Here is a 23449-nt window from a genome sequence, read left to right on the forward strand (position 1 = left end):
AACCAGAACTATTAGTTGTGGACAGAAGTCAGAACTAAAACTCACTACATATTTGAGTACTTCAGGAATGGCCTCTGTCCTTGATTTCATTCCACAGAGCATGGTATGCCAAAGGGCTTTTTAGATTCCCAGGCTCATGGAAAAATAAATGTTTCCATACGCAGTTCCAGGGGTAAGAGGAGGCTATCAATGGAATAAATAAATTGCAGTTCTGTCTTGCAGAACTGAAATGTTATTCCAAATAAACTACAACGAAAAGCCATCTTCAAACAAAGGAAACCTATAATTACTTTTTTTTTCCCTCCCCCCCAATCTGAATAAAATATTTTTGCTTCCAGAAGTAGCTTTACTGGCTGGGTTAAGATATTGACTCAATGTAGAACCACCCTCCACCTGAACAGAACACTTCGGCCTTGAAATAATGGCTGATATTGACTCAACACAGCTATTAAGATACATTAAAAATCTCAAGGGAAATACAGGGTAGTGCCAAAGAAGGTAAGATTTCATGCCTTCAAAATAAGGTACTCATAGGGCACATTAAATGCAATTTGCAATATTTTAAAAGACTATTTTTTAAGCACAGGAGTGTGCAAGCATTGCTGTTCCTCCTAAAGGCAAGTGAGCTCACTGGTTTGTATCCATTCATCCATTTGGAAGTGGGTCACAGCACCAGCTGATCAGAACAGTCATTTACTTCCACCATCAAAGCAGAAAACCCTTCCAGGGGAGACAGCCATCAAGGGAGTTCAGACTCCTTACATGGGAATATGGACACCCAAGAAGGATGCTGCTTGTGAACACTTCAAATGCAAAAGAGGAAAGGCAATGGGCACACTTGGGTACATTATTCTAAATACATGTTCCTCCAAGTACATACTATGTCACGGTCTAAAACTGCAGGAGACACCAGGGACTTTCAGATCTTTTCTGAAGGCTTAAGTGGCTCCATTACATACATTCTTGCTGGCTGCATGAGGACCATTCTCAGAGAATATCCGGACTGACACTGCTGTATGTGAGAGCTCAGAGGAAACAGCAGAAAGTAATTCTGATAAATCTTCCATAAAAGTAAACCAGTGAGAAATAGCAGTAAAATGTTTAATGCTTGTAATTTATTGTATACATACTCTGCAAAATTTATATGCATTTGGTGTGTGCTAAAGTATACACTTCCTTGACAGCACCAGAGAGCAGGTAAGCTATGTATGAGTTTTTAACCTGATTTGTCACATTGTGTAAAAAGACACTCTGCACACATGGTATCCCCAAAGGAAAAAAAAAATCATTGGCTAAAACTAGAAGCCTTATTTACACACTAACACTTTAATATTGCGTCACACCCACTCACCAAAATAAATAGAAGTACATTCATCACAATTTAAACACCAGTCTCTCCATATATTTATTTTCTTTCTGACATGTTTTGGTCTCCAGAAATATGCTATATCTAGAAATAGGTATCAGCTACTAGATTATGTTACAAAATGCAAAAAAAAAAATTTAGAAAATTAGTTTTCCTGGACAATATTTTGGGCTTTACACAAAAATAAATCCAGATTTCCATAGAGATCTCATATACTTCTTGAAAGATTTTTATTTTAAAGCACAGCACAGAGTTGCACACTAAGGCTTCCTGTGATATGCAAAACCCTGGCCTCCAAAAGACATCATTGCTGTAAAGTGAAATACAGCTCAAGTGTAAATACAAGAAATTTTCAAAAAGTAGTCATCAATAGAAAGTGCCCTTCATTTGATTTAGCATTAGCAGTAAAGAAGTAGCTACCTTAATTGTGCAATCCAAGCCAGACCTGGAAGGGTTTTATGAAAAGTACGTCATTTCACACTCTCAAGTTTAAGTATATAGAATCTGAGATAGCAGAAACCAACCTTTTTATCCTCCTACATTCATTATTTTTTGACACAATTTAGTAAAAAGGCACATTGTCAAACGGTGAATTAAAAATCTAAAAACCAAACCAGAATTTCCTTAAATACAATTAGCTGAATATCCAATCCTCATAAACCAATGTAAGCATTCTTCCAGTTTTTCTTCACCTCAAATTCAGATGCACTTTGGAAGTACTGAAATACTGTCAATTAGATGAATACTATTAAACTGGCAAACAGTAAACAGGTTTTTGGATACAAGGTCAGGAATTAAAAAACAAGTTTAGTTCCTTCCTAGCTGACATACAAATATGCAACAAATATGCAAGCACATTAAAAGCCAAACATTTGTACAAAATAGGAAACCCATCAGCATCCCATGCCAATTATGAGAAAGTACTTCTTGACTGTAAAGTTACAAATGTGTCCTTGAATAATTTTTCATATGAAATAGACAAAATCTAAGCAATGATCACTGTGTGAAGAAAGTTATACAGTGTCTTAGGGAGGCTAGCAGAGTACATTCCAGTCACCATCTAAATGACAAAGTGCTTTACAGATTAAGAAGTTTAACTGATCTTGCATGGTTAAATAATCAGAACATTATGAAATAATCAGGTTTTACTTAACCTGTATTTGTCTGAAATGCAGATTTCTTTCCCAACTGAACTGATTCCAACTTAATATATTTCTTTTGCTTCATAAGAGACCCTTTTCTCCCCAACCAGGCAGGAAGTTGCTCATAGATGATACAGCTGTCTGGGTTGATGGACCTCTAGTCTTTCTCCAGCTAAAAAGAATTAACAAGTACAAATCCAGAACTTGATCATGGTCCCAAAGTTCATTGTCCTGAATGGGTAATTCTAGAAATCTCCCACAGGAAATTTGAGATGGTCCCAATGCAGCAGAGAATACAACACACTTCTAGACAGTGAAGTTACACTATCTCACATGGTCTCCAGTGCATACACTGAGAAACAGTTTTTGTTAGTAAATACAGAAAGTTGAAACTACAGAGGAGCAACAATGGTATCTTCACCTGGGCTCCATGTTAGCTAACACTGAGAATCTATAGAATTTATACCAGTAACTTATATCAGTGTTTTGCTGAGGTGGTAAAATGGTACACCATTGACAGAAAACATCTTAAAAAGGCTAAGCTGTTTTTTCTTACATTAAAAATCAGATGTTTAAACTTGAGCAGCTTCCAAGACTGTTCCTTACAGGTTGCTATCTAAACTGCTTCCTAGAAGCAGCACTGTTAAGAATAGCCCCCATAGGAAAAGTTTCTTTGTTGTTATTCCACAAGGTAATTTTTCCTTTTTCCCTGCCCCCAGCCAACGCCCAAAGCCCTTTTTGTACTTTTAGAAGTATTTCTAGCATTAAAACGTAATGGCCTGAAGCAGCTGAAGGCAGATACTACCACCGGAGTCCTGGAGCTTGAGGCAAAGCTGAGTAGTGACTCTGGTGAGCTTTGAAGGGCAGCTTGGGGAAATCCAAGTAGATGCAACACCAGATTTGAGCTTCAGGTCTCTGTGCAACTCCTATAGACTTACATGAACCCTGTGCTGATTGTAAACAAATTCAGTTACTGAAACAAACAGTCTTTAAGTGCATAGTTAGAAATAATGTGCAAATATGGGCATTAAGGTAAGTAACTGAACTAACTCTCCTGCTATACATATTATTTTAGGCTTTTGGCTTGCTGAAATCAATCACAAGTATTAACTAGTTAACACAATGTTAATACTGAAAAGCTGCAAACTCTAACAGAACTTAATTCTGATGTTCTTTCTGAACAGTAAAGCTAATTAGATAAATGACCGCTTCACATTTTAAATAATTTAACCATCGGATGTTTAATGCAAGAAAAAACACAATTTGGAAAAGCAGCAGAAGCTGTTAAACAAATCTGAAGATTTACAGGGCAGGAGAAGAATTCCCCAAGCATATGCTTGAGCCCAAAAGCACAGGTTACATACAAACACTAGAAATTTCTGTTTCCAGGGTGTGTGTTTCTCATACTGAATTAGACTGCCACTGGAATTCCAGACACAACAAAAGCCAACATAATCTTTTGGCCATATCCATCACTGCACAGTTTGAAAATGACATGCACTTTTTCTGTTTAGAAATAAAGAGGTTTAAATCATTATTATGGGTCCTCAAATCAAAAGATCTGCAGCACCTTATTGCCTTAAACACCTGTGGGCTGTGGCTGAATTTACACCCAAGCTGCTGCTGTACAGAAGATGACATTTGAACACTTTGAGGGTCATGTTGGGAGACAGGGTATAGAGCAATCCCTCCAAGTCTCAAGAAATATCAGGGAACAAGAATGCTATTCCTTTCTTTCAAGTGAATGCAAAATTGGTTTACTGGTATGTGGCCCACACAGTTCCAAGTCAGTGCATAGCTAGTCAATATTTCTGCTGGCATCTTGAACTGGTTTAATCAATGGAAACATCTATTAATTTTATTCCATTTAATATGCATTAGTGCATTAATTTCTTCATAAAAAAACAACCCTGGCAAGTATTAAAAATAAATATCTTATTTAGGTCAAACTAAAGCCTTGCTTTTCAGTACTTTTATCCCTTTAAATATTCTTTTGCCCTCTAACAAGCAAATGGAAACTGAAGTAGAATAAGAGATGTATGGAGGCAGAGGGGAGCAGAAACATGAACAAAGTCAACACCATCAGTCAGTTAACGTGTCCTCAGCTTCTTAGACTGTCTCTTGCGTTTCAGTTCTTCTTCTTCCCGTCTCAGCTCTTCCAAATCTTCCTGAACACCGAGTCTCAAGCTGCCAAACAAGATTAAATCCATTACACTGCTACTCAGGACACCTGAGGCTTTACTTCTACAGACCCGAAAAGAAATGCTAGAAGTACTGCAGTTGATTTGAAGATTAATTTCATATAAGATCTTCTTTAATTATAGAATGAATGCAGCTTTAAGAAAGCAAGACTTTTTTTAAATAATAAAATCAGAATCAAGTGTTTCAAGGGAAAAAGATATTTAAAACTTCTGTCAAAAAATTGAGATTGTATAAAAAACTAATAAATACATAAGGTCTTTTTTCTCCCAAAAAGCAGCTACTGAAACACATCCATTGAAAAAGTAAAATCGAATTTAACTCAATTTTCTTATCTCCACTTCCTTTATGCTACATTGTATAGTTAAAAGTGAGTCAGGAATTCAACTCTGTAAAACCTCATTCTAAGATGTCAACAGAGTTTGGTTAACAGCAATATCACTTTAAAATTCCATTTATTTCTCCTAACTCCACTTAACAGACTACAGCTTTCCATGGGCTGCAGATATTCCTCAGGCGCCAGGAGGAATAAGGACACTGATGGTAACTCCAAAGATGCAAGTTTCTAATGCTCAAGGCACCTTCTGAATAACCACAAAAATTTCAGTACAACAAAAGAATTTTGTGACTCCATGCATTCGAATATTTGCATTTTCTATAAAAAGCCCTTACAGTTTTCACAAAGCTTGTCCCACTACTCATCTAAAAACAAAGAATCAGTTTATGACACAAGAATTGTGCAGGCCCAATTGAAAATATCATGTTCGTAATTTAAATCAGTAACTACAAGAGCTTGTCAGCATACTTTTTATACTTCTATAGAAACAGACACATGTATACACATGTCCTGTATAAATAATAAACAAATAAATAAAACCAAATAACATTGCCAGACCTCAAACTAGCAGACTATTGTAATGCTTGCGACAAATTCAAGAATTTGTAATTTCAACTCAAACGTATACTTCGAAAAAAAAAAATATTTGGAAATGAAATAGTTTTGTTTCTTATTGATCGATAAAGACATACATGACTTCTTTAGTGTATCCACCACTGGCTGTATGAAATCCATCTTTTACTTAAGCTTTCTTATAAAAAAACTGGAAAGCTTATTTACCTCTGCTGTAAAAAGCAGAGTGGATAATTACTAGCTTAGCCCTTTGATTTCAGCAACAAACAAACTTGGCAATTTGTGTCCAAGTTCAAACCCATCCATACCTCCTAGCTTCCTCTTTCTGTTGCTCTCTCCAGCTGCTCTCCATGTAACGTAAGGCATAATCACTTTCATCTTTGTACCTGAAAAATAAAACACCAGTTTTTAGCACATTCAAAAACAGCTAATTAATTAATATCCCTTCTTAGGAAGAATAATTACTTGTTGTACAGCTTGCTCTGCAGTATCTTAAAATTGTTACTTTTCTTACCTTTTCCGGTCATAGCCAAATATTTCCCGAATATGTTTTGATATTTCTTCTTGAGGTTCTCCTTCATCTTCAATGAAGTCATCCATTTCAGAGTCATATTCATCATCATCATCATCATCTATTTGTCTCTTGTAACTAATAGGTGGTCTTCCAAGACCTAAATGCAGGAGAGAATAAAATCATTAAATAATAACACGAACATAATTTCAATTTAACAGTACTCCTCCTTGCTATACCTTGGGCATAGCCATTTTCTGGGTTTCATGGTGGAAAACTTGCCTCAAGTTAACCAGCATTTCTCAGAAATTCAGCAAGAGGAAATACTTCCTCTCTGAGTTGTGCTAGAGGAGATTACCTATCAGTATCAGCAATGGCATCCTGAGGAAACCACTCAGCAGATATCTGTTCTTTGTTCAGGGCTTTCCAGGCACTACACTACACTCCACTCTTGCTCCTGATCAGAAATAAACTTTTAGAATGGCTTGTCACTGATAAGATAAATCTGCCAAAACACTGAAATTTAAAACCTGTTGGGGAAGATGAATCAGGGAAACCTTATAAATATGATTGTTTAGCAAAAGATTCTGAAAATATGAAATCTATAATCGAAATGGAAATGAAAGCTTACTTTGAGTTGTAGGATACTGAGTCTTAGTTACTATATAACCTGAAAACAATAGCCTAGCTAGCTGAGGGAGAATCCCTTTTGATTGAACAATACCTTTCTGCTGGCTAAGGGATCCGAAGGTCAATGTAGCAAAACAGAAGTCTAAAGAGTAGTTTTTAGAGTTTAAAATGTAACACAGTATGGTAATATAGTAGTTCTTATAGGCTGTAAGTAGATTCTATAGGATTTTGCGTCTTGTATTAGATCTTGTAAATTAATCTTGTAAATTAGAATATTCATCACAAAAGAAGATATATTGTAACACTCTTACCTCTTCCTCCTCTCCTTCCCGCTACTCTTAGCTCTTACCTCTTATGTCTTACTCTTACCCCTATTCTCGCTCTCTCCTGCTCTCTTCCCCGTCACCTTGCTCTCTTGCTCCCTTCTGTCTTAGAACAGCAGGGTGAGAGCTTTCTCCCTCTCTTTGGGACTTCCCTTCAGCTGAGGCTGGTGGCTGAAGGCAAGGCCCTTTTACCCAAGACCCTTACAATAAACCCACATGTTTTAGAATATACAGGTTGGCAGAATTCCTTGTCCCAGCTGTCCGCAGATTTGCCTACAAAAACCTGTGAATGATTTTTCATCCAGCCCTTCAAGCATCTGTTATTTAAGACACTACAAAGTTTTACAGACCAACTATTAAGCAATGCTGGAAGCAAATCCTTAAATTCTTTTCCTTTTAACAGCATTCATATAGCAGTATCCATCACAGCCTGCTCAGTTTTCTTTCATGTGATATTTCACACCCACCTGTATTTCAAAAATTACAAGCATAGGTAAAAATAAATAAAATAAATTAAAAGCTGCTATATTTAATTTTGCTTCAATTATTAAACTGTTCTTATAAGAGTTTCACTTGGGTTTTTTCCAATTCTTCTCCCCACTGGGTGCAGGACAAGAGAGCAGCTGCATGATACTTAGTTGCCAGTTAGAGTTACACCGTAACAGTGAAAGAAAATTCTTTGTTCTATGAATGCATACCTTGTGGATGAAGCACAGGTCTATGCCCTGGAAAAGGTCTCATTCCGTTCATCTGTCCATTGCTAGGTCTTGTGACAAGGTTTTTAGAAGAAATGGTTTCTGACACAACAGTACACTTGGGTTTCACAGCTGTGCCCGGGCTGCTGCCTGGTCGCGCAGGTCCTGCGCTTGTGCTGATGCCCGGCCTCCCTGGTCCTGCTCCCAGGCTGCTGCCTGGGCGCTTGGCTCCTGTGCTTGGACTGATTCCTGGCCTTCCTGGTCCTGTTCCCAGGCTGCTGCCCGGCCGCCCTGGTCCTATGTTTGTGCTGCTGCCCGGCCGCCCCGGTCCGGTGCCCGAGCTGCCGCCCGGTCGCTTAAGTCCCGCGCCTGAGCTGCTGCCCGGCCGCCCCGGTGCTGTGCCTGAGGTGCCCGTGGGCCTGCCCGGCCCCAGGCCTGAGCCACCTCCTCCCGGTCGCCCGGGCCCTGTGGCGGAGCTGCTGCCCAGTCGCCCGGGCCCTGGGCTGACACCGCTCCCCGGCCTTCCAGGTCCCACGCCAGAACTGCTGCTCGATCGCCCCGGCCCTGCACTTGAACCACCCCCGGGATGTCCAGGCCCTCCCTTCCCTAAGCTGCTGCCGGATCGCTTTGCATTGGAGTTGATTCCAGGTTGAAGGGTTGCAGGTTTTCCTGGTTTTGCGTGGGGAGACTTTTTCAGGCTGGATTCTTTTGCAGATGGCATTCTCTGAGCCCCGTTGGCCATGGGTTTTGAAGGTGGCATGTGAGAGCTTGAGCCAGACTTTCTAATGCCATTGACAGGTAATTTATTATGACTGCTAGCAGCAGAGCTTTTTAAGGAACCATTTTGTGAGTTTTTTTCCATTTGATCAAGTCTGCAAGAAGATGACGACCGTGGGTGTTTTTCAGTCAATGCTGGTGCTTTGGATTTCTTATCAATACCACCCATGGAAAGCGACACATTGCTTTTAGATGTGGAATGTTTATCTACTGAGCTTTTATTAAGTTTTGTGTTTACAGATGGTTTTTGAGAAGACAGATTTTTTGAAGAACTGGATATCCCTGTAGGCTTAATCTCCTTCTCACTTTTCTTATGCATTTCTAGTTTTTTGTTTTTGCGTCCCAAAAACTCCCTCTCTCTCAATTCTTCTGCTGTTCTGGGCCTCTCTTCTACCTTTTTCACTGGCTTTATTTCAACCGGTTCATATTGTTTCTTTTCAGCAAGCCTCAAGAGCTCTGCAAAGTTCAGAGGTGCTGGTGCAGTTTTGGGAGGTGCCTTTGGTTTCACTGCAGCTTTGGATGGTTTCTCTTCATAGTCTTCTTGCTCGTGCTCAGATTCTGTCTGACTGTATTCAAGTTGCTCAGTTTCATCCTCTGTTGCATACTCGGCCTCTGGGGCCTGAGCAACATTTTCACAAGCCCTCCTCTTTTTAGGCTTCTCTTCAACAGGAACACCATTATAGCCATAAAAATTATCCTTTGTTCGTGAGGCCATAGCTCTTGCCTTTCTGTCATGTTTCAGTTCAATGCGCCTCGCCAAGAGCTGCTCTTTCTTCCTTCTTTCTTCCAGTGCTGCAAGAAAACCAGGAGAAAGTTATGCAAAAGCACTACTTTTTATTTCAATATTTTCCAAACTAACAAACCACTTAGGACAGCACCTTAAGGATATCTGGCTAACAGCTATCCAAAATAATGAGAAACTGACCCCAGGTCTGCCAACAGGACAGGCTAATCCATCTGTGCCAGCTGCTCCAACAAAGGCAAGCAATTGAGTGAAATACTGCTATAACAAAACTCAGGACTTTTAGGGGAAGCAGCTTTCCAGGATGCTGTGAAAATTATGGAGAACCTTTGTATAAAAATGTACAGAAGTTATGGGATCTCTCTGTAAAGAGGGAGTTCTGTGACTGAGCAAGAGCATCTTGAGACTGTACAGAACTTACTACCAAATGTTTGAGAGAAGTTGAGGAAGGGGAGGGAATAAGAGTACTGGGGGGATAAGAACTGGCAAATTGACAAAGTGTGTCTGGGTGTGTAGAGAGATATAGGGGAGACAAAAGCAGCTGAACACAGATAAGCAAGCAGCTGGTCATTACACAAGTCTGATAGGGCACAGGGTTTTATCTCCACAGTCTGTCCTATATCCTTTCTGTTCTGGCTTAGCTGTTTTCTGCATAAGTATGCTCTCTATCTTGTGTCTGTCATCTGCTGACAAGAGTCAGGCTGAACTAGCTGGTGAATGAGACATCTAAATGGCAAATATTAGACAGACCAAGCAGTGGGGGCTAAATACCCCCACAGAAAGATTCAGAAAAAGTAAAAATTTCTAGAAAATGGATTGGGCGATGCATACTTTGGGTGCCTATAAAGGGGCCATTCCTTGTCTGTGTTACTCTATTGTCAAGGGCAGTGACAGCACAGACTGTGCCAGCATGCCCCATGTGGAATTCATGCTTAGTCTTGCTTCTGGCTGGACCCGGTAGCAGGGATAAGGAACAGACTCATGACTGGCCCAGGAGAGGAGGAATAACCTGGGCCATCCAGTCCATCATATTTGGCTACCTTTAACAAAACATTCACATCAGAAGCAATGCAGAACTGGTTTATTCCATAGGCTATTTAAAGGAAATATAAAAGTGGAGAAATTGTGTCTCAGAGACTCTTTAAAATTCACTGTATTGATACACTAGATTAAGATACAACAATGGCTACTCTTTCCTTTTTTCACACAGATGAAGCTTTTCCAAGTTAAGCTAACAAAAGGTGAGATAGTTCTTTGCTCTCTACCTTAACTGCTTTCTTCATATCCAGCCACAAATCTTAATGTAGCTAATTAATATTTTAACTACTTAGGTAAGCAAGCAAATGTCCTCAGTCCTTACTTTGTTCTAGCTTTCCCTCAGCATCAGGTCTATGCATAAATTCCAGAAACAGATGTGCAGCTGTATTTGCAAGAATTTTGAATAAGGTGACAAGCACCAAAGAATAAATGAAAGTCTCCCATAGGAGAGGTTTTGTACTTTTACCTTTTTTTCTCTTTTCTTCTTCTTGTCGTCTGAGAAATGCTTGCACTGCTGCAGACTCTACACCCTTGACTTTGGGAACTTTCTTGGGAGGACCAACAGCCAAACTGTACCTTTTCTGCAACGAACAAAGAAATATGTCAGAGGAGTTAAGAAATGCAAAAATCATCTGTAAAACTGTGGAGTTGTGAAACAGTCCTATACTTGACTTAAGCACAGAGATGGTACAGAGTAAACAATGAATTCCCACAGAAACTGAGGGTTGTGCTGGATACATTTGACTCCCAGTTTACTTTCAGGCTGACTAAGGAGCAACCAGCCCCAAGTCCTTGGGAGAAACTTAAAAGCTAGGAAGTGCCTGGTCCAAGGGAGTAGAGCGGTCTTGAAAAATTTTTTGAAAGGTGATTTCACAGCCATCAGAAGAGCAAGATAACCACAGTCCAGAACAAGATAACAAAACACAGACAAGGACATCTGTCTTGTCTGTACCACTGGCCAGCAGCCAACTACTTAAGCCAATAAATATTGCCATCAGGATGGGCCTGATTTGAGCTCTGCCTGAACTGCAGCTTAACTGGATGCCAGGTGACCCCTTGAGCAGGGATGCCTCTCAGGGTTAGAAATTCCTTACCTGAAACTAAGAGATCCTTCCTTAGCCAAGGTGGCAGGACTCCTTACTCACAACAGATCCTCAGCAGGTGACAGAGGATGTTGCATTACTAGTATGAAACATTACTCATCCGTCCAGCCCATACTATTACAATTCCATTAGATATAAGCCATTGACCAAGCCTGAGACTAAGAATGGATCCAGCCACTCCTAGACTCCAAACTGAGTTTGGAAAGCAAGGACTCCACTCAGAACCTTGTGACTCAACAGGACTGTCCTTCTTGCTCTCTGCATTGGCAGTCCATGAGAATCACTCAACTCATAAATGAATGAATTTGAAGTCAACCTCCTTTTTCATATGTTTCTTCCATTAATTAATAATAATATCAACCTTGCATTAAACCTTGTCAAACCACTGTTTGACAGTGACAAACAGTGACACTGTTTCAACTTTGTTAAATTCCATTGAATTGCCAGATCATTATTATATCTCAAAATACATTGCTGCCTGTCTTTTGAGTGAACTACATTCCACTCATCCACAAAAGGAGCTCACTCAGCTTTTGGAATGAACAGGAAACCAGAAGGCAGGTAGGGAAACAGAATGAGTGCAATGCACTGGACTAATAAGGAAAGCAATGGCTGCATCAGTAACGGAATAAAAGTATTGCAGTTCAGCCCGAGTCTTTGACCAAGAGGAACCAAAGGCAAACTACAGTCCAAGCTGCCAGAGTCAATTCAATTGCAGACTGCAGGTTTACAGCTCCATTTTCAGCTTGCTTGTAGACACTAATTTCAGTTTCAGGTTACCTAGTTCAGCAAAAATAGATAAATCAACTCAAAAAATTGAATCACTCCCAAAATTGGAATGGGCTCCACCAGCATAATTAATAGGCTGATGTAAAACCAACAATACTGATTTTAGCTCCTGCTGGCAATGACCTTAAACACAAAACAGCTGTAAATCAAGGAGTTAGTGATCCACACACCAGTTAACCTGAAACTGGTGTAGGCCTGCACTCTGCTTATCACCCGAGATCAGTGTGACCTCAGCACTGTGACAGAATACACAGCCCCCACCTGGCAATTACAGCACTTGCACATGGTGTAATTTGCCTGGAGAAGGCTCCTGGGAGATCTTGTTGCAGCCTTTCAGTACTGAAAGGGAGCTCATAAGAAAGACGGGGACAATTTTTAGCAAAGACAGTAACAATAGGACAAGGGGTATTGGTTTTAAACTAAAAGAGGGTGGATTCTGACTTGAAGTTGTTTGATGGGAGTGGTGAAACACTGGCTCAGATTGCCATGAGATCCTGGAGACGTTCAAGCTCAGGTTGGACAGGCTCTGGGTGACCTGATCTGTTTAAAGATGTCTCTGCTCATTGCAGGGGAGTTGGACTAGATCCCCTTTAATGGCTCCTATTCTGTGAGTTTGTATCTCATTATATCCTGAGCTGAAGCTGCACGTTTTCATATAGCATCCTTTTCCTTGGCAGAGGAAATGATAAACTGTGCTATTAACTTCCCAGGACATCCTGCAAAAGCTCTAAAGACTACAACACTGATTACATGCACCACAGACAGGATTTGCTTAGCTTGCCATGCCTAAAGGTTTGTTCAGTGCTGTTCAACCTGGGGTTCCAGCAACTGAACAGATGTAAAGTTATCTATGCTACCCACTTTTTTGCTTCTCTTATATCCAATAAATGTTACTTAAATCAATGTTAAGTGCCCAAGTGCCTCTTACTGGCTTCTATAACAACGACCCACATTAATGTGCTACACCTGTTCAGACACTGCCTTTCACAAATGTACGAGGCTGTGCCTAAAACGGGAGAAAGAATTTTTAAAAAATTCTTCCCACAAACAAAATACAAAAGAAAAAACAAAGCAATGAGAAAGAGTTGCAAAGAAACACAATAGAAGACAGTTTAACCCAGAAGCAGAAGGAAGGCAGAATACATTTAGGAACAAAAGAAACACAAACCCAAATCTGAGGTTTGAGAGGGTGGGTTTTCTGTTTATTTCAGAAGTAAGCCAATAGATTAAAATCTAAATCAAGATCTCCCACACGAGACATTAAGATCTTCACCAAATGAAAGAAATGTGAAAAAAGACACAAAAAGTATTACTAATGAGCCACACAAGTCAGCATTTCTATAAATATCTTTTTGTCTTCATGAAGCCTTATGAAACTTAACTAAAATAATAAAAATAAAATAACTGGTAAGGAAACCTACATCCAAATGTTTTAGAAGCAATAATCAGGCAGGCTGGCAGCACAACTCCCCACAAACGTCAATATCATGCAATGGAAGCCCTCATTCTCATTTCTGATTCATTGATCAGCAGCACATGAATAGATACTTGGATCACTTTAATTACTAACACACAAAGCCATAAATTAGCTTGAATAGACATGTGCTAAGAAACAAGGTTTGGAGGCTCATTTCTAAAATGCATCCAAAACTGGCTCCAAGAAGGGCAGCTACAATACCAGCCACTTGTAGGCTCCTTGAGCAGTTTCTGAAATGACCAGGGCAGAATTACAAAGGTGCAGCATCCACATACATTGCATATTCAAGCCTGCCATGTCACCTCATCACATTAAAGACCTACTCCAGCCAAGCTCATTTACTGAGCTTCACCTCTCTGCAAGGAAGTTTACACGACCTGAGAAACAATTTTCTTGTTTGCACCAAAAGCGCTCCAGGACTCGACTGCTCAGGAGACCTAAACCGTGATGCAGCATCGCCTCTCAGCTTCTGCTCAAATGTGGGGTATGTTCCAAAGAAATGTGCTTTACTCCATTTGAACTGCAACAGACAGAGAGGCAAAGCAATCCCCCCCATTATCAGTCAAAATCCTGCCAGAAACAGGTTGAAGCAAATTAGTACCTTAGAAATTATTTGCAGTACTTTGTAGTACAATCATCTTACTATAATGTCTATGTAAATTATCTGACAAAGTTAAACACATCATGTTTGGCCACTGGTAACCTAATTTGGCAAAGCTTCATTTAATTATTGCATCTCAACTGTATTCTCAGTTTTGAAAATTCTATTTTAAAAACTGTGTAGGACTCAAGCATCTTTTCCAACCTAAATGATTTTGCACCTAAGGAGCACCTTTGAAAACTGCTAAACAGCAGGGACAAATGTCGATTGATCTATTCCGCTGGGAAACATTATAAAGAATTAAAGTGATGGGGAAGCAGTTTTTAGGCTTTGTTTTGCTGCACTGTGACCAACAGCCCTATCCAGGAGCAGGTTTGTAAAGTAGCTTGACAGACAAGCTCTTTTCTGACTGCCGCTAACATGACAAATCATGCAAAATTTTAATTAAGTCTTCCTATCAGTAGCATTTCTTAATACTGACTAACAACTGAAAACACAGCAAAACAATGCGTAAATGAAAAACCATTTTCTTTACTATAGCTGATACAAGTTTTGTTCACCTTCTTTCAGTAATAGCAAAAATGACCTGCTGAAGTGTAGCCTTTTTAAAAGCACTGAACCGTACACTTGTTCTGCAAACACTAATAAAGTATTTTATATACAGTGTAAATGAACATCCATCTGACTGCTGGTAAAGCAGGCAAAATAAGCCAGCACAAGTCACCACACCATCCAAACAGCAGCTGCACTATTCTGGCTTTTAATAACCATTGCTAAGTTGGTTAAATCAACAGAGGAATAGAAATGTTTAGCCTTTAGGAAAGAGCAGGTCAAGCTGTTCCCAGAACACTGCACTATTCGAGCTGTAAACAGTGATTTTTTGCTCTGAAGTCACTGACTTCCTTCAAAATGTGGCACATGATCCTGACAGAATATTAGCTACTTTGATGTCAGCATTCAAGTACCAAATCTTGGACTGTAAAACAGAATTTATAAAATAACTGTAAACTTTTTGGCGCCCAAATGAAGCCCCAAGGGGCCTAGACCAAACACCAGCACAGACAGAAATAACACAGTACAACTGCCTTTAACAGTGGTCAATATTTACACAGGTGGTGATGCAAGATCAATGCAAGTGATCAATTCTGCCAAACCTGATTCTCAAACAGAGCACCTGTGCAGCTCAGTTACTGCAATGGGCTTGCACATACAGTGCAAAGACAATTCCACTTGTGTTACCCACTGCAGGCAACTTGCAGGGGCTCTCACAGGCAGTGGAGATTCTCTTATTTGGTTGTTTTTCACTGGCACGTTACAACACTTTACCTGTTCTTCCTTAGTATTTGCCAAGACATGCAACCTTTTCCAATGAGAAGTCCCTGTTTCCTTTTCCAAGAATTTTAAATATTCTTCAGGGTATATCTTTCTGAGAACATCAGGAATGGTTGACCCACCACATACATCCTTGTCTGTGTCACTTCTCTGGCAATGCCAGTCCCTCAGAAGGCAGCTTTCCACATTGTAAGTGGCCATTTGTGTTCACTGCCCTTCATCCTGAACTGGTATTTCCAAAGCTTCTGCTACAGATTCACCACGGGGTTCCCAGCAGCTGAGTCTGCAGTGAGGCTCTTAGAACTCACACACCATCATTTCTCAACTGCTGCTTTCAACTTCTGGTTGTGACAAAGTAAACAGCAGGTAACAAGCATGCTTAAATTTGCTTCACTTCAGGTTCTAACAACTCCTACCAAGAGAAAGATAAAACACCCAGCTTATCAGCTCACACTATTCTCCTTCTCCCAAATTCAATTCAACAGGTCCATACATTTCATTCCTAAAAAAGCAAAAATTTCCTTCCAATTTTGCGAACTGCCGGAACAACACCCGAGCAGAACCCTTAGCTGGAAAAAATGCAGGGATTCCTTCTATTAAAAGTTGCTTCACACAACAAAAACAAACAAACACAAAAAAACCCCCACCAAAAAAACCCAAAAAAACTAAACAAAACACAAAGCCAGATACTTTATGCTTTCCTTTCTGTCACGGTATTGTGGTCTTCATTTTCATCTGCTTTTGTTAAAAGAGACCAGTAATAGGAAAAGCTGGAAATTTTCCTAGTCAGCATTTAAACCTCGACAGTCTGGAACTTTACTATCAGGTCAGTCGAGAGCAAAAGCCTTCCTCATCCCTGCCAACATTTCCCATTGAGTATCCTGCAGTTCCTCCTGGGGAGGCTGATGCAATCCAAAGAATTTTAGGCCCTGTTTTGAGGCAAGTTTTAAGCACACAATAAATGCACACACATCGATCGATGGGGAGTTTGCTGCTGTAGGACCAATCTGCACTTCACAGCCATTCCCATTATTCCTCATGCAGAGCTTCTCTCGCCCGTGGGCAAACGCTCGATAATTCGTAGATTAGAATTCAATGGGCAGGCTCTGTAACCCAAGGTCCTCTGAACAAACTCTGGGATTCTGTTAGTGTTCCACTTCACAAATAGATTGAATTCCTCGTGGCTACTCAGCTTCACTGGAGGCTGCTTTGTATCAGTGTAACTTAAAGTGAGACCTCACAAATGCTGACGTGGATGATGAGCTCTTTCAGTTTTGTGTCACCCCTTTGTGGTTAAATTGTATCGGATTTCTGTAAATTCTGTACACCAAAGTTTCGCCCTCAGTTAAAAGGAATTAGGAGCAATATGAGATGTTTATATTGTTATTAACAATTTATTAGAAATTAAGGTGAAATAAAATAATTACTTATTTCCAACTGTCCTCAGGGGTTTTTTAAGCTGCAGTAAAATTCCATAATTTAAAGAACAGCTACGATAAAAATATCTGAAAGGGCTCCACCATGTTATGTGAAACACATGGTATAACACAGTATACCAATTTCACCAAAAAGAGTGACACCGTGTATTTAAACTTCTCTAAAGTCAACATTATATCTCTTAACTGTTACCATGTCTAGTCAAAGCAAGAGCACACTGAAAATCTAATGAACTGCTAATACGAACACAGGTAACAAGATACAACAGAGAAACCCCTATGGAATATTAGATGATAAAACCTGGGGCTCTACTCAGCAACTGCTGTGAAGATGATTAGCAGCACATCATTAATAGCTTAGACAGTAGTTCATATATGTAGTGTTTTATTTAGAAACAAAACCTGATGCAACTAACAGGGCACCAAAAGGCTGATTTCAGCAATGTTCCTTTTGATTCTGGATTTCCATAGGGAGATGAACAAGCAGATTCGTTTTTACAGGGACATGATGTAATATCTGCTTTATCCAGGCCCCTCTTTTACAAGGCCACATTATTCCTTAGAGTTTCTATACAGTTTCCACTTTGAACTGAATAGTACAAAGTGTATAGTGTGTATATATATATTTATATAGACTTAAAATACACACTATTTGTTCATGTCATTGTTTTACATTACAAAGGGCATGGAATATTTAGTTAGGTGCACCATAAAGTTTAAAACAAAATTCTCAGAGAAATTCAGAGGATAAGCTCATTAATGCAGGAACTAACATTTCTAGAAACCTGGTAATTTTATATACCAATAAATGTGTAATTAGTCTATATAGTGTTTTTAATAAAAGTATTTAAAAATAATTATATTCTTCTTATATAAACACATTTAATGTACTAGCTTTAATGCAGTGGAGTTGTTTAGATGTCCAGTGATTGTAAAATCTCCATGGGCTCTCTTTTAAAGCCCAGCAGCTGCAAATAGCTTCAGGCAGTGCCAAGTGCAGCTCTGCCTTTGCTCAGAGACTGGGGCCAACTTCAGAGTTAAGAGCTGCACCACTAATGTGCTAAACCAAACTGTTTCAACTATGGATTCAATTGCACTCTCACTCCATGAGTTAATCAGGAATTAGCAAATACTAATGCTGCCTTTTCTAAAAAGAGTAGCTAAACCTTCATCCATTGCACAATAAGTAGGAACCCCTCCCTCCACCATCACATCTGCAATGGAGAATATGGCAGATATTTTATCAATTCATCATCATGAATTAAAACTACTTGTGACAAAAAAGCAGTGGCCCACACAGTAAAGCTGCATGGGGAAACTGAGAATGTAAAGAGAAGCTTTAAAAATCTAAAATAAAAATTATAACAACCCAGTATCAACTTACTGAAACAGCTCAAGACTGATCAAATGGACATTTAAATATCGTAAAGTATTTCTGTATTTGTTATTATATTATTTATGTTATGAAGCAGATTCCTATGTAGGAGCAGAGACAAATTAAATATGCCTAAATATAAAAAAAGTAGATTTTTAAAGATTTTAAACCCACAGTGGAATCTGATTAATATCACATCTACCATATGGTCGGTACATATTATCAACTGGTCACAATATTAGTGAACATTACCGAAGTTTTACTAATGATACAGAGACAACGAGATACTCACTAGTTCTGACACTACCAAAATGAAGACGCTGTACAACAGAGTAGGGTTTTTTCTGGTTTTCCCATAGCTTTTGCTAAAAACAACTATCCCTCATTTACACTGGGTTTAAGTAAACTAGTAGAAACAGAATTCTGGCACTCTGTTGAAGAGCAAACAGAACAAGTGTCTCACTAGCTGGTGGCTACCAAGGAGAAAATATTTTTTTATCCAAATAAGCACGCATGACTTATAATTTGGGTCCTCCCAGAGGAATGGAACCCAGGATATTAATGCACGAAAAGGCCACGTGCTCCTCCTCCTGCCAGACTTCATCCAGGAAAGTCAGGGGCTTATTTCATATGGAATTCACATGTTACTGATAGCTCGAACTGAAACACAAACTGCTGAAGTACAGACCTCCGAACAACATGAACAAGACAGTAAATGCCTGCCGCCAATCCTCCCCACGGCCCTGGTACACGTTATCCCATCTCGGCGCACACAGAGACCTCGGACAACGCAGCCCATTCACCCAAAACTTGTCACTTTGTCTCCAACTCGCACTTGAGACGTGGCAGACTTGTGTTTTCAGAGCAAACAAAAGGACTTAGCCGGCTTTTAGCCACTGCCTTCCCCCGCAGCAGCGCTGCGCTCCCGGGCTCTCGGCGCTGCCGGACCCGGAGGCGCCAGCCGCGGCCGCCCGCTCCAGCCGGGGGGTGCCGGCACCTGTTGACAGAAGGGGCCCCGCTCGCCCCTGCCCGCACACAGCCCTTCTCCAGCCCCCAGGAGCGGGCGGCCCCGGCCGGCGAGGCGAAAGGCCCGGCAGAGGCCGGCGGCAGGCGCTGCCCGGGCGGGGGCCGAGGCCGAGGCGGGCAGCGCTCCCGCGGCCGCGGGGCCCTGCCCGGGCCCGACCGCCACCGCCCCCGCGCCCCCCGGCAGCCCCCCAGGCTCACCGGCACCGCGTTCAGCCCCTGCTGCTCCGAGGCCATCACGAGAATGTTGCGGAAATCCATGGCCGGGCCGGAACACGGGGGGCCGCGGCAGCCGCCCCGCTCGCACCGCCGGCTGCCCCCCGCCCGCCGCCCGCTCGGCCCCGCTCGCTTCCGCCCGCTGCCGCCTACCCTTTATATAGCCTCGCCTGGCGCCCGCGTCACTTCCCCCGTGGCGGAGCCTCGCCACGGGAAACGGGGCTGGAAAGGGGCGGGAGCCGGGAGTTGTGTGCCGGGAGTTGTGTGCCGGGAGCCCCGCGGGACGGCAGGGCCCGGGGCGGCGGCGGGGGCGGCCCTATATGACCGCGGGGACAGCCCCCGGCCGGCGCTCCTCGCCGCCCCCCGCTCACAGCTGGCGCCGAGTGTCCTCCGCCCATCTCGGCTTCGCCCCTGACACGCTTCAGAGAGGCTGTTGGCGAGGCATGGAGTGACGGGACCAGGGCTGATGGTTTAAGACTGACGGGGAGTAGGTTTAGATTAGGTGTCGCGAAGAAATTCTCTACTGTCAGGGTGGCGAGGCACCGGGACCGCTTGCCCAGAGAAATTGTGGGTTCCCCATCCCAGGGAGTGGCCAAGGCCAGATCGGATGGGGTTTGACAGTCTGGTAGAGAGAAAAGTGTCCCTGCCCACAACAGGGTCAGAACTAGATGATCTTTAAGGTCCCTTCCAGCCCAATCCATTCTGTGATTCTGCAATTACCACCCCGGATCCCGGCATGGGGATGTGTCAATAAAACATCAAAAATTCCTACTTCTTTATTCCAATAGCAACTCTTCGTCTTTCAGTGACAGTGAGAATCGTGGGGTTTCGAAAAGAAAAAGCCTTTGGGAGCCGTGGCCAGTAGCTCCAAGCACACCCTGACACCTGCCCCCGTCCCTCCTGCATTCCCAGCTGCTAGTTCGTCCCTGAGTGCCCAGCAGCTAGGCAGAAATCCTGTAACAAACCAGGAATATGGATTAAGTTTCCTCAGCAATCTCTCTTGGCTTATCAAGACTTCAAAGTTGGTGCTTGGCTTGTAGGGGTGTCACAGTTACTTGACTTGTGCGCTCCCAGCAGCAGGAATACTGCTGGATAAACAGGGCTCCCAGGAGCAGTGCTGGCCAGCAGAGTGGCCAAACAAAATGCTCTCTGTGTGTGTATGTTTAAATATTTTTTTAAGTCTGACAAAGCAGAAAACTGTGCAAGAACACCAGCTGACTGAAGACTCTTCCCTTGCACTGGTTACCAGCTCATTTCTGTTATCTGAGATCCATCTGACAAAAACTCTACTCCACACTGCTTCTAACAGAAATGTGGGCACTGAAAGGAAGCTTTTTTCCTTCATTTAGTCTTTCTTTAGCATAAATTCTTTAACACTGCTAGTACTTGACAACTCTTCACTTTCAGTTCCTTCAGTTCCTTGTCCAGTTTCCCTTTGCCTCTCCAGTGCCCTCGCTTTTTTTGTCATATCTGATATTCCCTTCTGGGCATAGCTATAAGTCACCCTGCAGCCTGGTGTAAAGATGCCCAGTGAGTCCTTAGATGATGGGAGGGACAGGACAATTTATCTGAGGCAGGCACTGCACCAGTTAATTTGCAGGGCCTTTGTAGTTCTTGAGCTACAGGAGATCCAAGTTGTTCCTGTAGTGCTTGCTCTGGTATCTCTGCATGGCATCACTCTGTGCAGGGTGGACAGTCCTCCTGACCTGCCACTGCTTTTTCTGGGGACAGTCCTGATTTAAACCCTTATCATGTAAGAACTTAATTCTCCTCTCTTTCCCCTTTTTTATTCCCATGTCCATTTACTGACTTTTGAATTCTGACTCAGACCTGATCACCTCTTCTGTCTCCTGATCTCTTTGTATTACAATTTTCTTAATTTTAAGACTTCCTGGTGTGGCTCTTTTCACAGGCAGTTAGTGGTTCATCAATTTTTGTCCCATTTTTGGCATTGTGTTTCCCTCTGTGCTGCTGTCTATAAGGTTGTGATGCTATTTTCTGGCAGTCTTATCTGCTACCTCATCGCTGCTGTGGTGCTTTCATCAGAATTTCTCTGCTCCAGCTTGATTTTCCGGTATCTCCACTGTGCCCTTCCTTGAGAGGCTTTTAGTATGACTCAGGTTCCTGCATGACAACAGTACTGGCAGAGCAGTGATTGCTCTTTGACTTCTATGCATACTCACTTTGGTCCACGTTGGAGCTGGCAGGAACACTTGGCTAAATGCAGACTTCATTCTGCTGACTGCGATCCTCAAGATGAGTGGAGGGAAAACCTCTCCCTGCATCTACAAGAGGAGCTACAAGCAGGCCAGGGAATGGCATTGCAGCTGCGGTCTGTTGCGTGTCACTCTTTGGAAAGCCTTAACCACAGTTGTTGCCTTTTCCTGTAAGTGACAATACTGTGACATCACTTCCCTCAGTAGAGGGGATTTACCTCTCTCCAGTGGGAGAAATAATAGCGCTGTGTGAATGTGTGCTGTGGGCATTTAATGGGGCAGAAGCAAGAGACGCTGAGCTGTGCCGGGATTCCCGGACTTCTCCCGGACATTTAAACCCAGATGTAGCTCAAGTTTACACGTCAGCACAGTGCCTTGAATGTGGCCCAGCCTCTTCTTCTGGCAGACATCCTGCAGCAAATGGGAACCTTCGTGCTGTGTGTGCCTGAGCCTGTGTCCTCCTTGTGCCTTCAGCTGCTTCCCAAATTATCTTCACTCTCCACAACCTCTGCACACGTTTACAATGTGATGAACTGATCCAGACTAGGCTTGCTATCCAGACTCCCAAGCCCAGCTAGCCTGTCAGCAGCAAGAGAAGAAATAACTTTGTGCCTTTAAGCCAAACTGAAGTTTCTATAAAATACAAGCAAGGATAGAAAATCATAGGAATTCTTCCCCTTTTTGTAACTCTCTGATCTGTCTGATTCTGTGCATGTTTAACATCACCCTAGCTTTGAAAGAATTGTAAAGTCTGAGAATTTAAACCTGTATCTTCCAGAAAACCAAAACAACGCCTCTCAGATCTCCCATCTCTCCTCTCAAACTCCTAATTTGTGCTGCTGAAAAAGTTCAGACAGATTTGTTCTTCTTGTGTGTACATTTTTAAGCAAGAACTTGGCTAAATTTTATTTTTCTTAAATACCTTCACTTTTGGATCTTACTTGTGACTAGAACTGTTTAGAAAAGACTTAGACAGTATCAGACAATATTCCACCAGAAAGTGTCTGCAAGTTTTTAATCAGCTGTGTTCAACAATAGCTGAGTCCCAGCCATGCACACTTCAGGCATGTGACTAATCCTATTAACTTGAAGTGAAGTGTATTAAAGTGTTTAAAGGATTAGAGTCTTAATTACAGGCCATCTGCAGAGGTCAAATATCAAAGGCTGTTCAGAGCCTGAGTTTTAGCATTTTCTGAATGAGTGAATGAGTAATATTTGTGTGAGTTTCCCTTTCCCCTTTTGGCTGTAGAGTTAAATAGGTATTCCAATATGGCATTTATTAACTCAGCTGAATCACCTTGGTGTCCAACAGGCAGGTCTCCAGATGCATCAGCTGGTTAGACATTAGCAGGGCTGCCATATATGCTCTAAAGAAGTTTAGGACTTGGAAAATATGAATTTGAACAAATCAAGGTTGCATAAAGTAGTGCCAGTCTACTTTATGGGTGCTTCTGATTTGAATTATTAAACACTAAGATTTTTTTCGTTATGATATATTGAACAGATATGGAAAGGAAGAACCTTGCGATGATAATAAGCTGGTCTTGT

At 41.6% G+C, this 23449-nt stretch overlaps 1 protein-coding gene across 2 annotated transcripts; it reads right to left on the bottom strand.

Annotated features, from left to right (window-relative positions):
• Positions 1 to 1087: 1087 nt before the first annotated feature.
• Positions 1088 to 19945, bottom strand: SPTY2D1 (SPT2 chromatin protein domain containing 1). Of its 2 annotated transcripts, none has more exons than XM_066320869.1 (6): positions 19839 to 19945; positions 10800 to 10914; positions 7780 to 9345; positions 6132 to 6288; positions 5926 to 6003; positions 1088 to 4695 (listed from the first exon to the last, which is right to left on the bottom strand). In XM_066320869.1, exons 3-6 carry the CDS (start codon positions 9266 to 9268, stop codon positions 4599 to 4601), a joined length of 1821 nt encoding a protein of 606 aa, XP_066176966.1. In that variant the 5' UTR covers positions 9269 to 9345; positions 10800 to 10914; positions 19839 to 19945; the 3' UTR covers positions 1088 to 4598. The 2 variants fall into 2 exon arrangements, with proteins under 2 accessions (XP_066176966.1, XP_066176965.1); XM_066320868.1 differs by lacking the exon at positions 19839 to 19945 and adding an exon at positions 19671 to 19817.
• Between the last annotated feature and the right edge of the window lie 3504 nt (positions 19946 to 23449).

Source organism: Sylvia atricapilla, chromosome 6, assembly GCF_009819655.1.
Source record: "Sylvia atricapilla isolate bSylAtr1 chromosome 6, bSylAtr1.pri, whole genome shotgun sequence".
In the NCBI taxonomy this organism is placed as follows: domain Eukaryota; kingdom Metazoa; phylum Chordata; class Aves; order Passeriformes; family Sylviidae; genus Sylvia; species Sylvia atricapilla.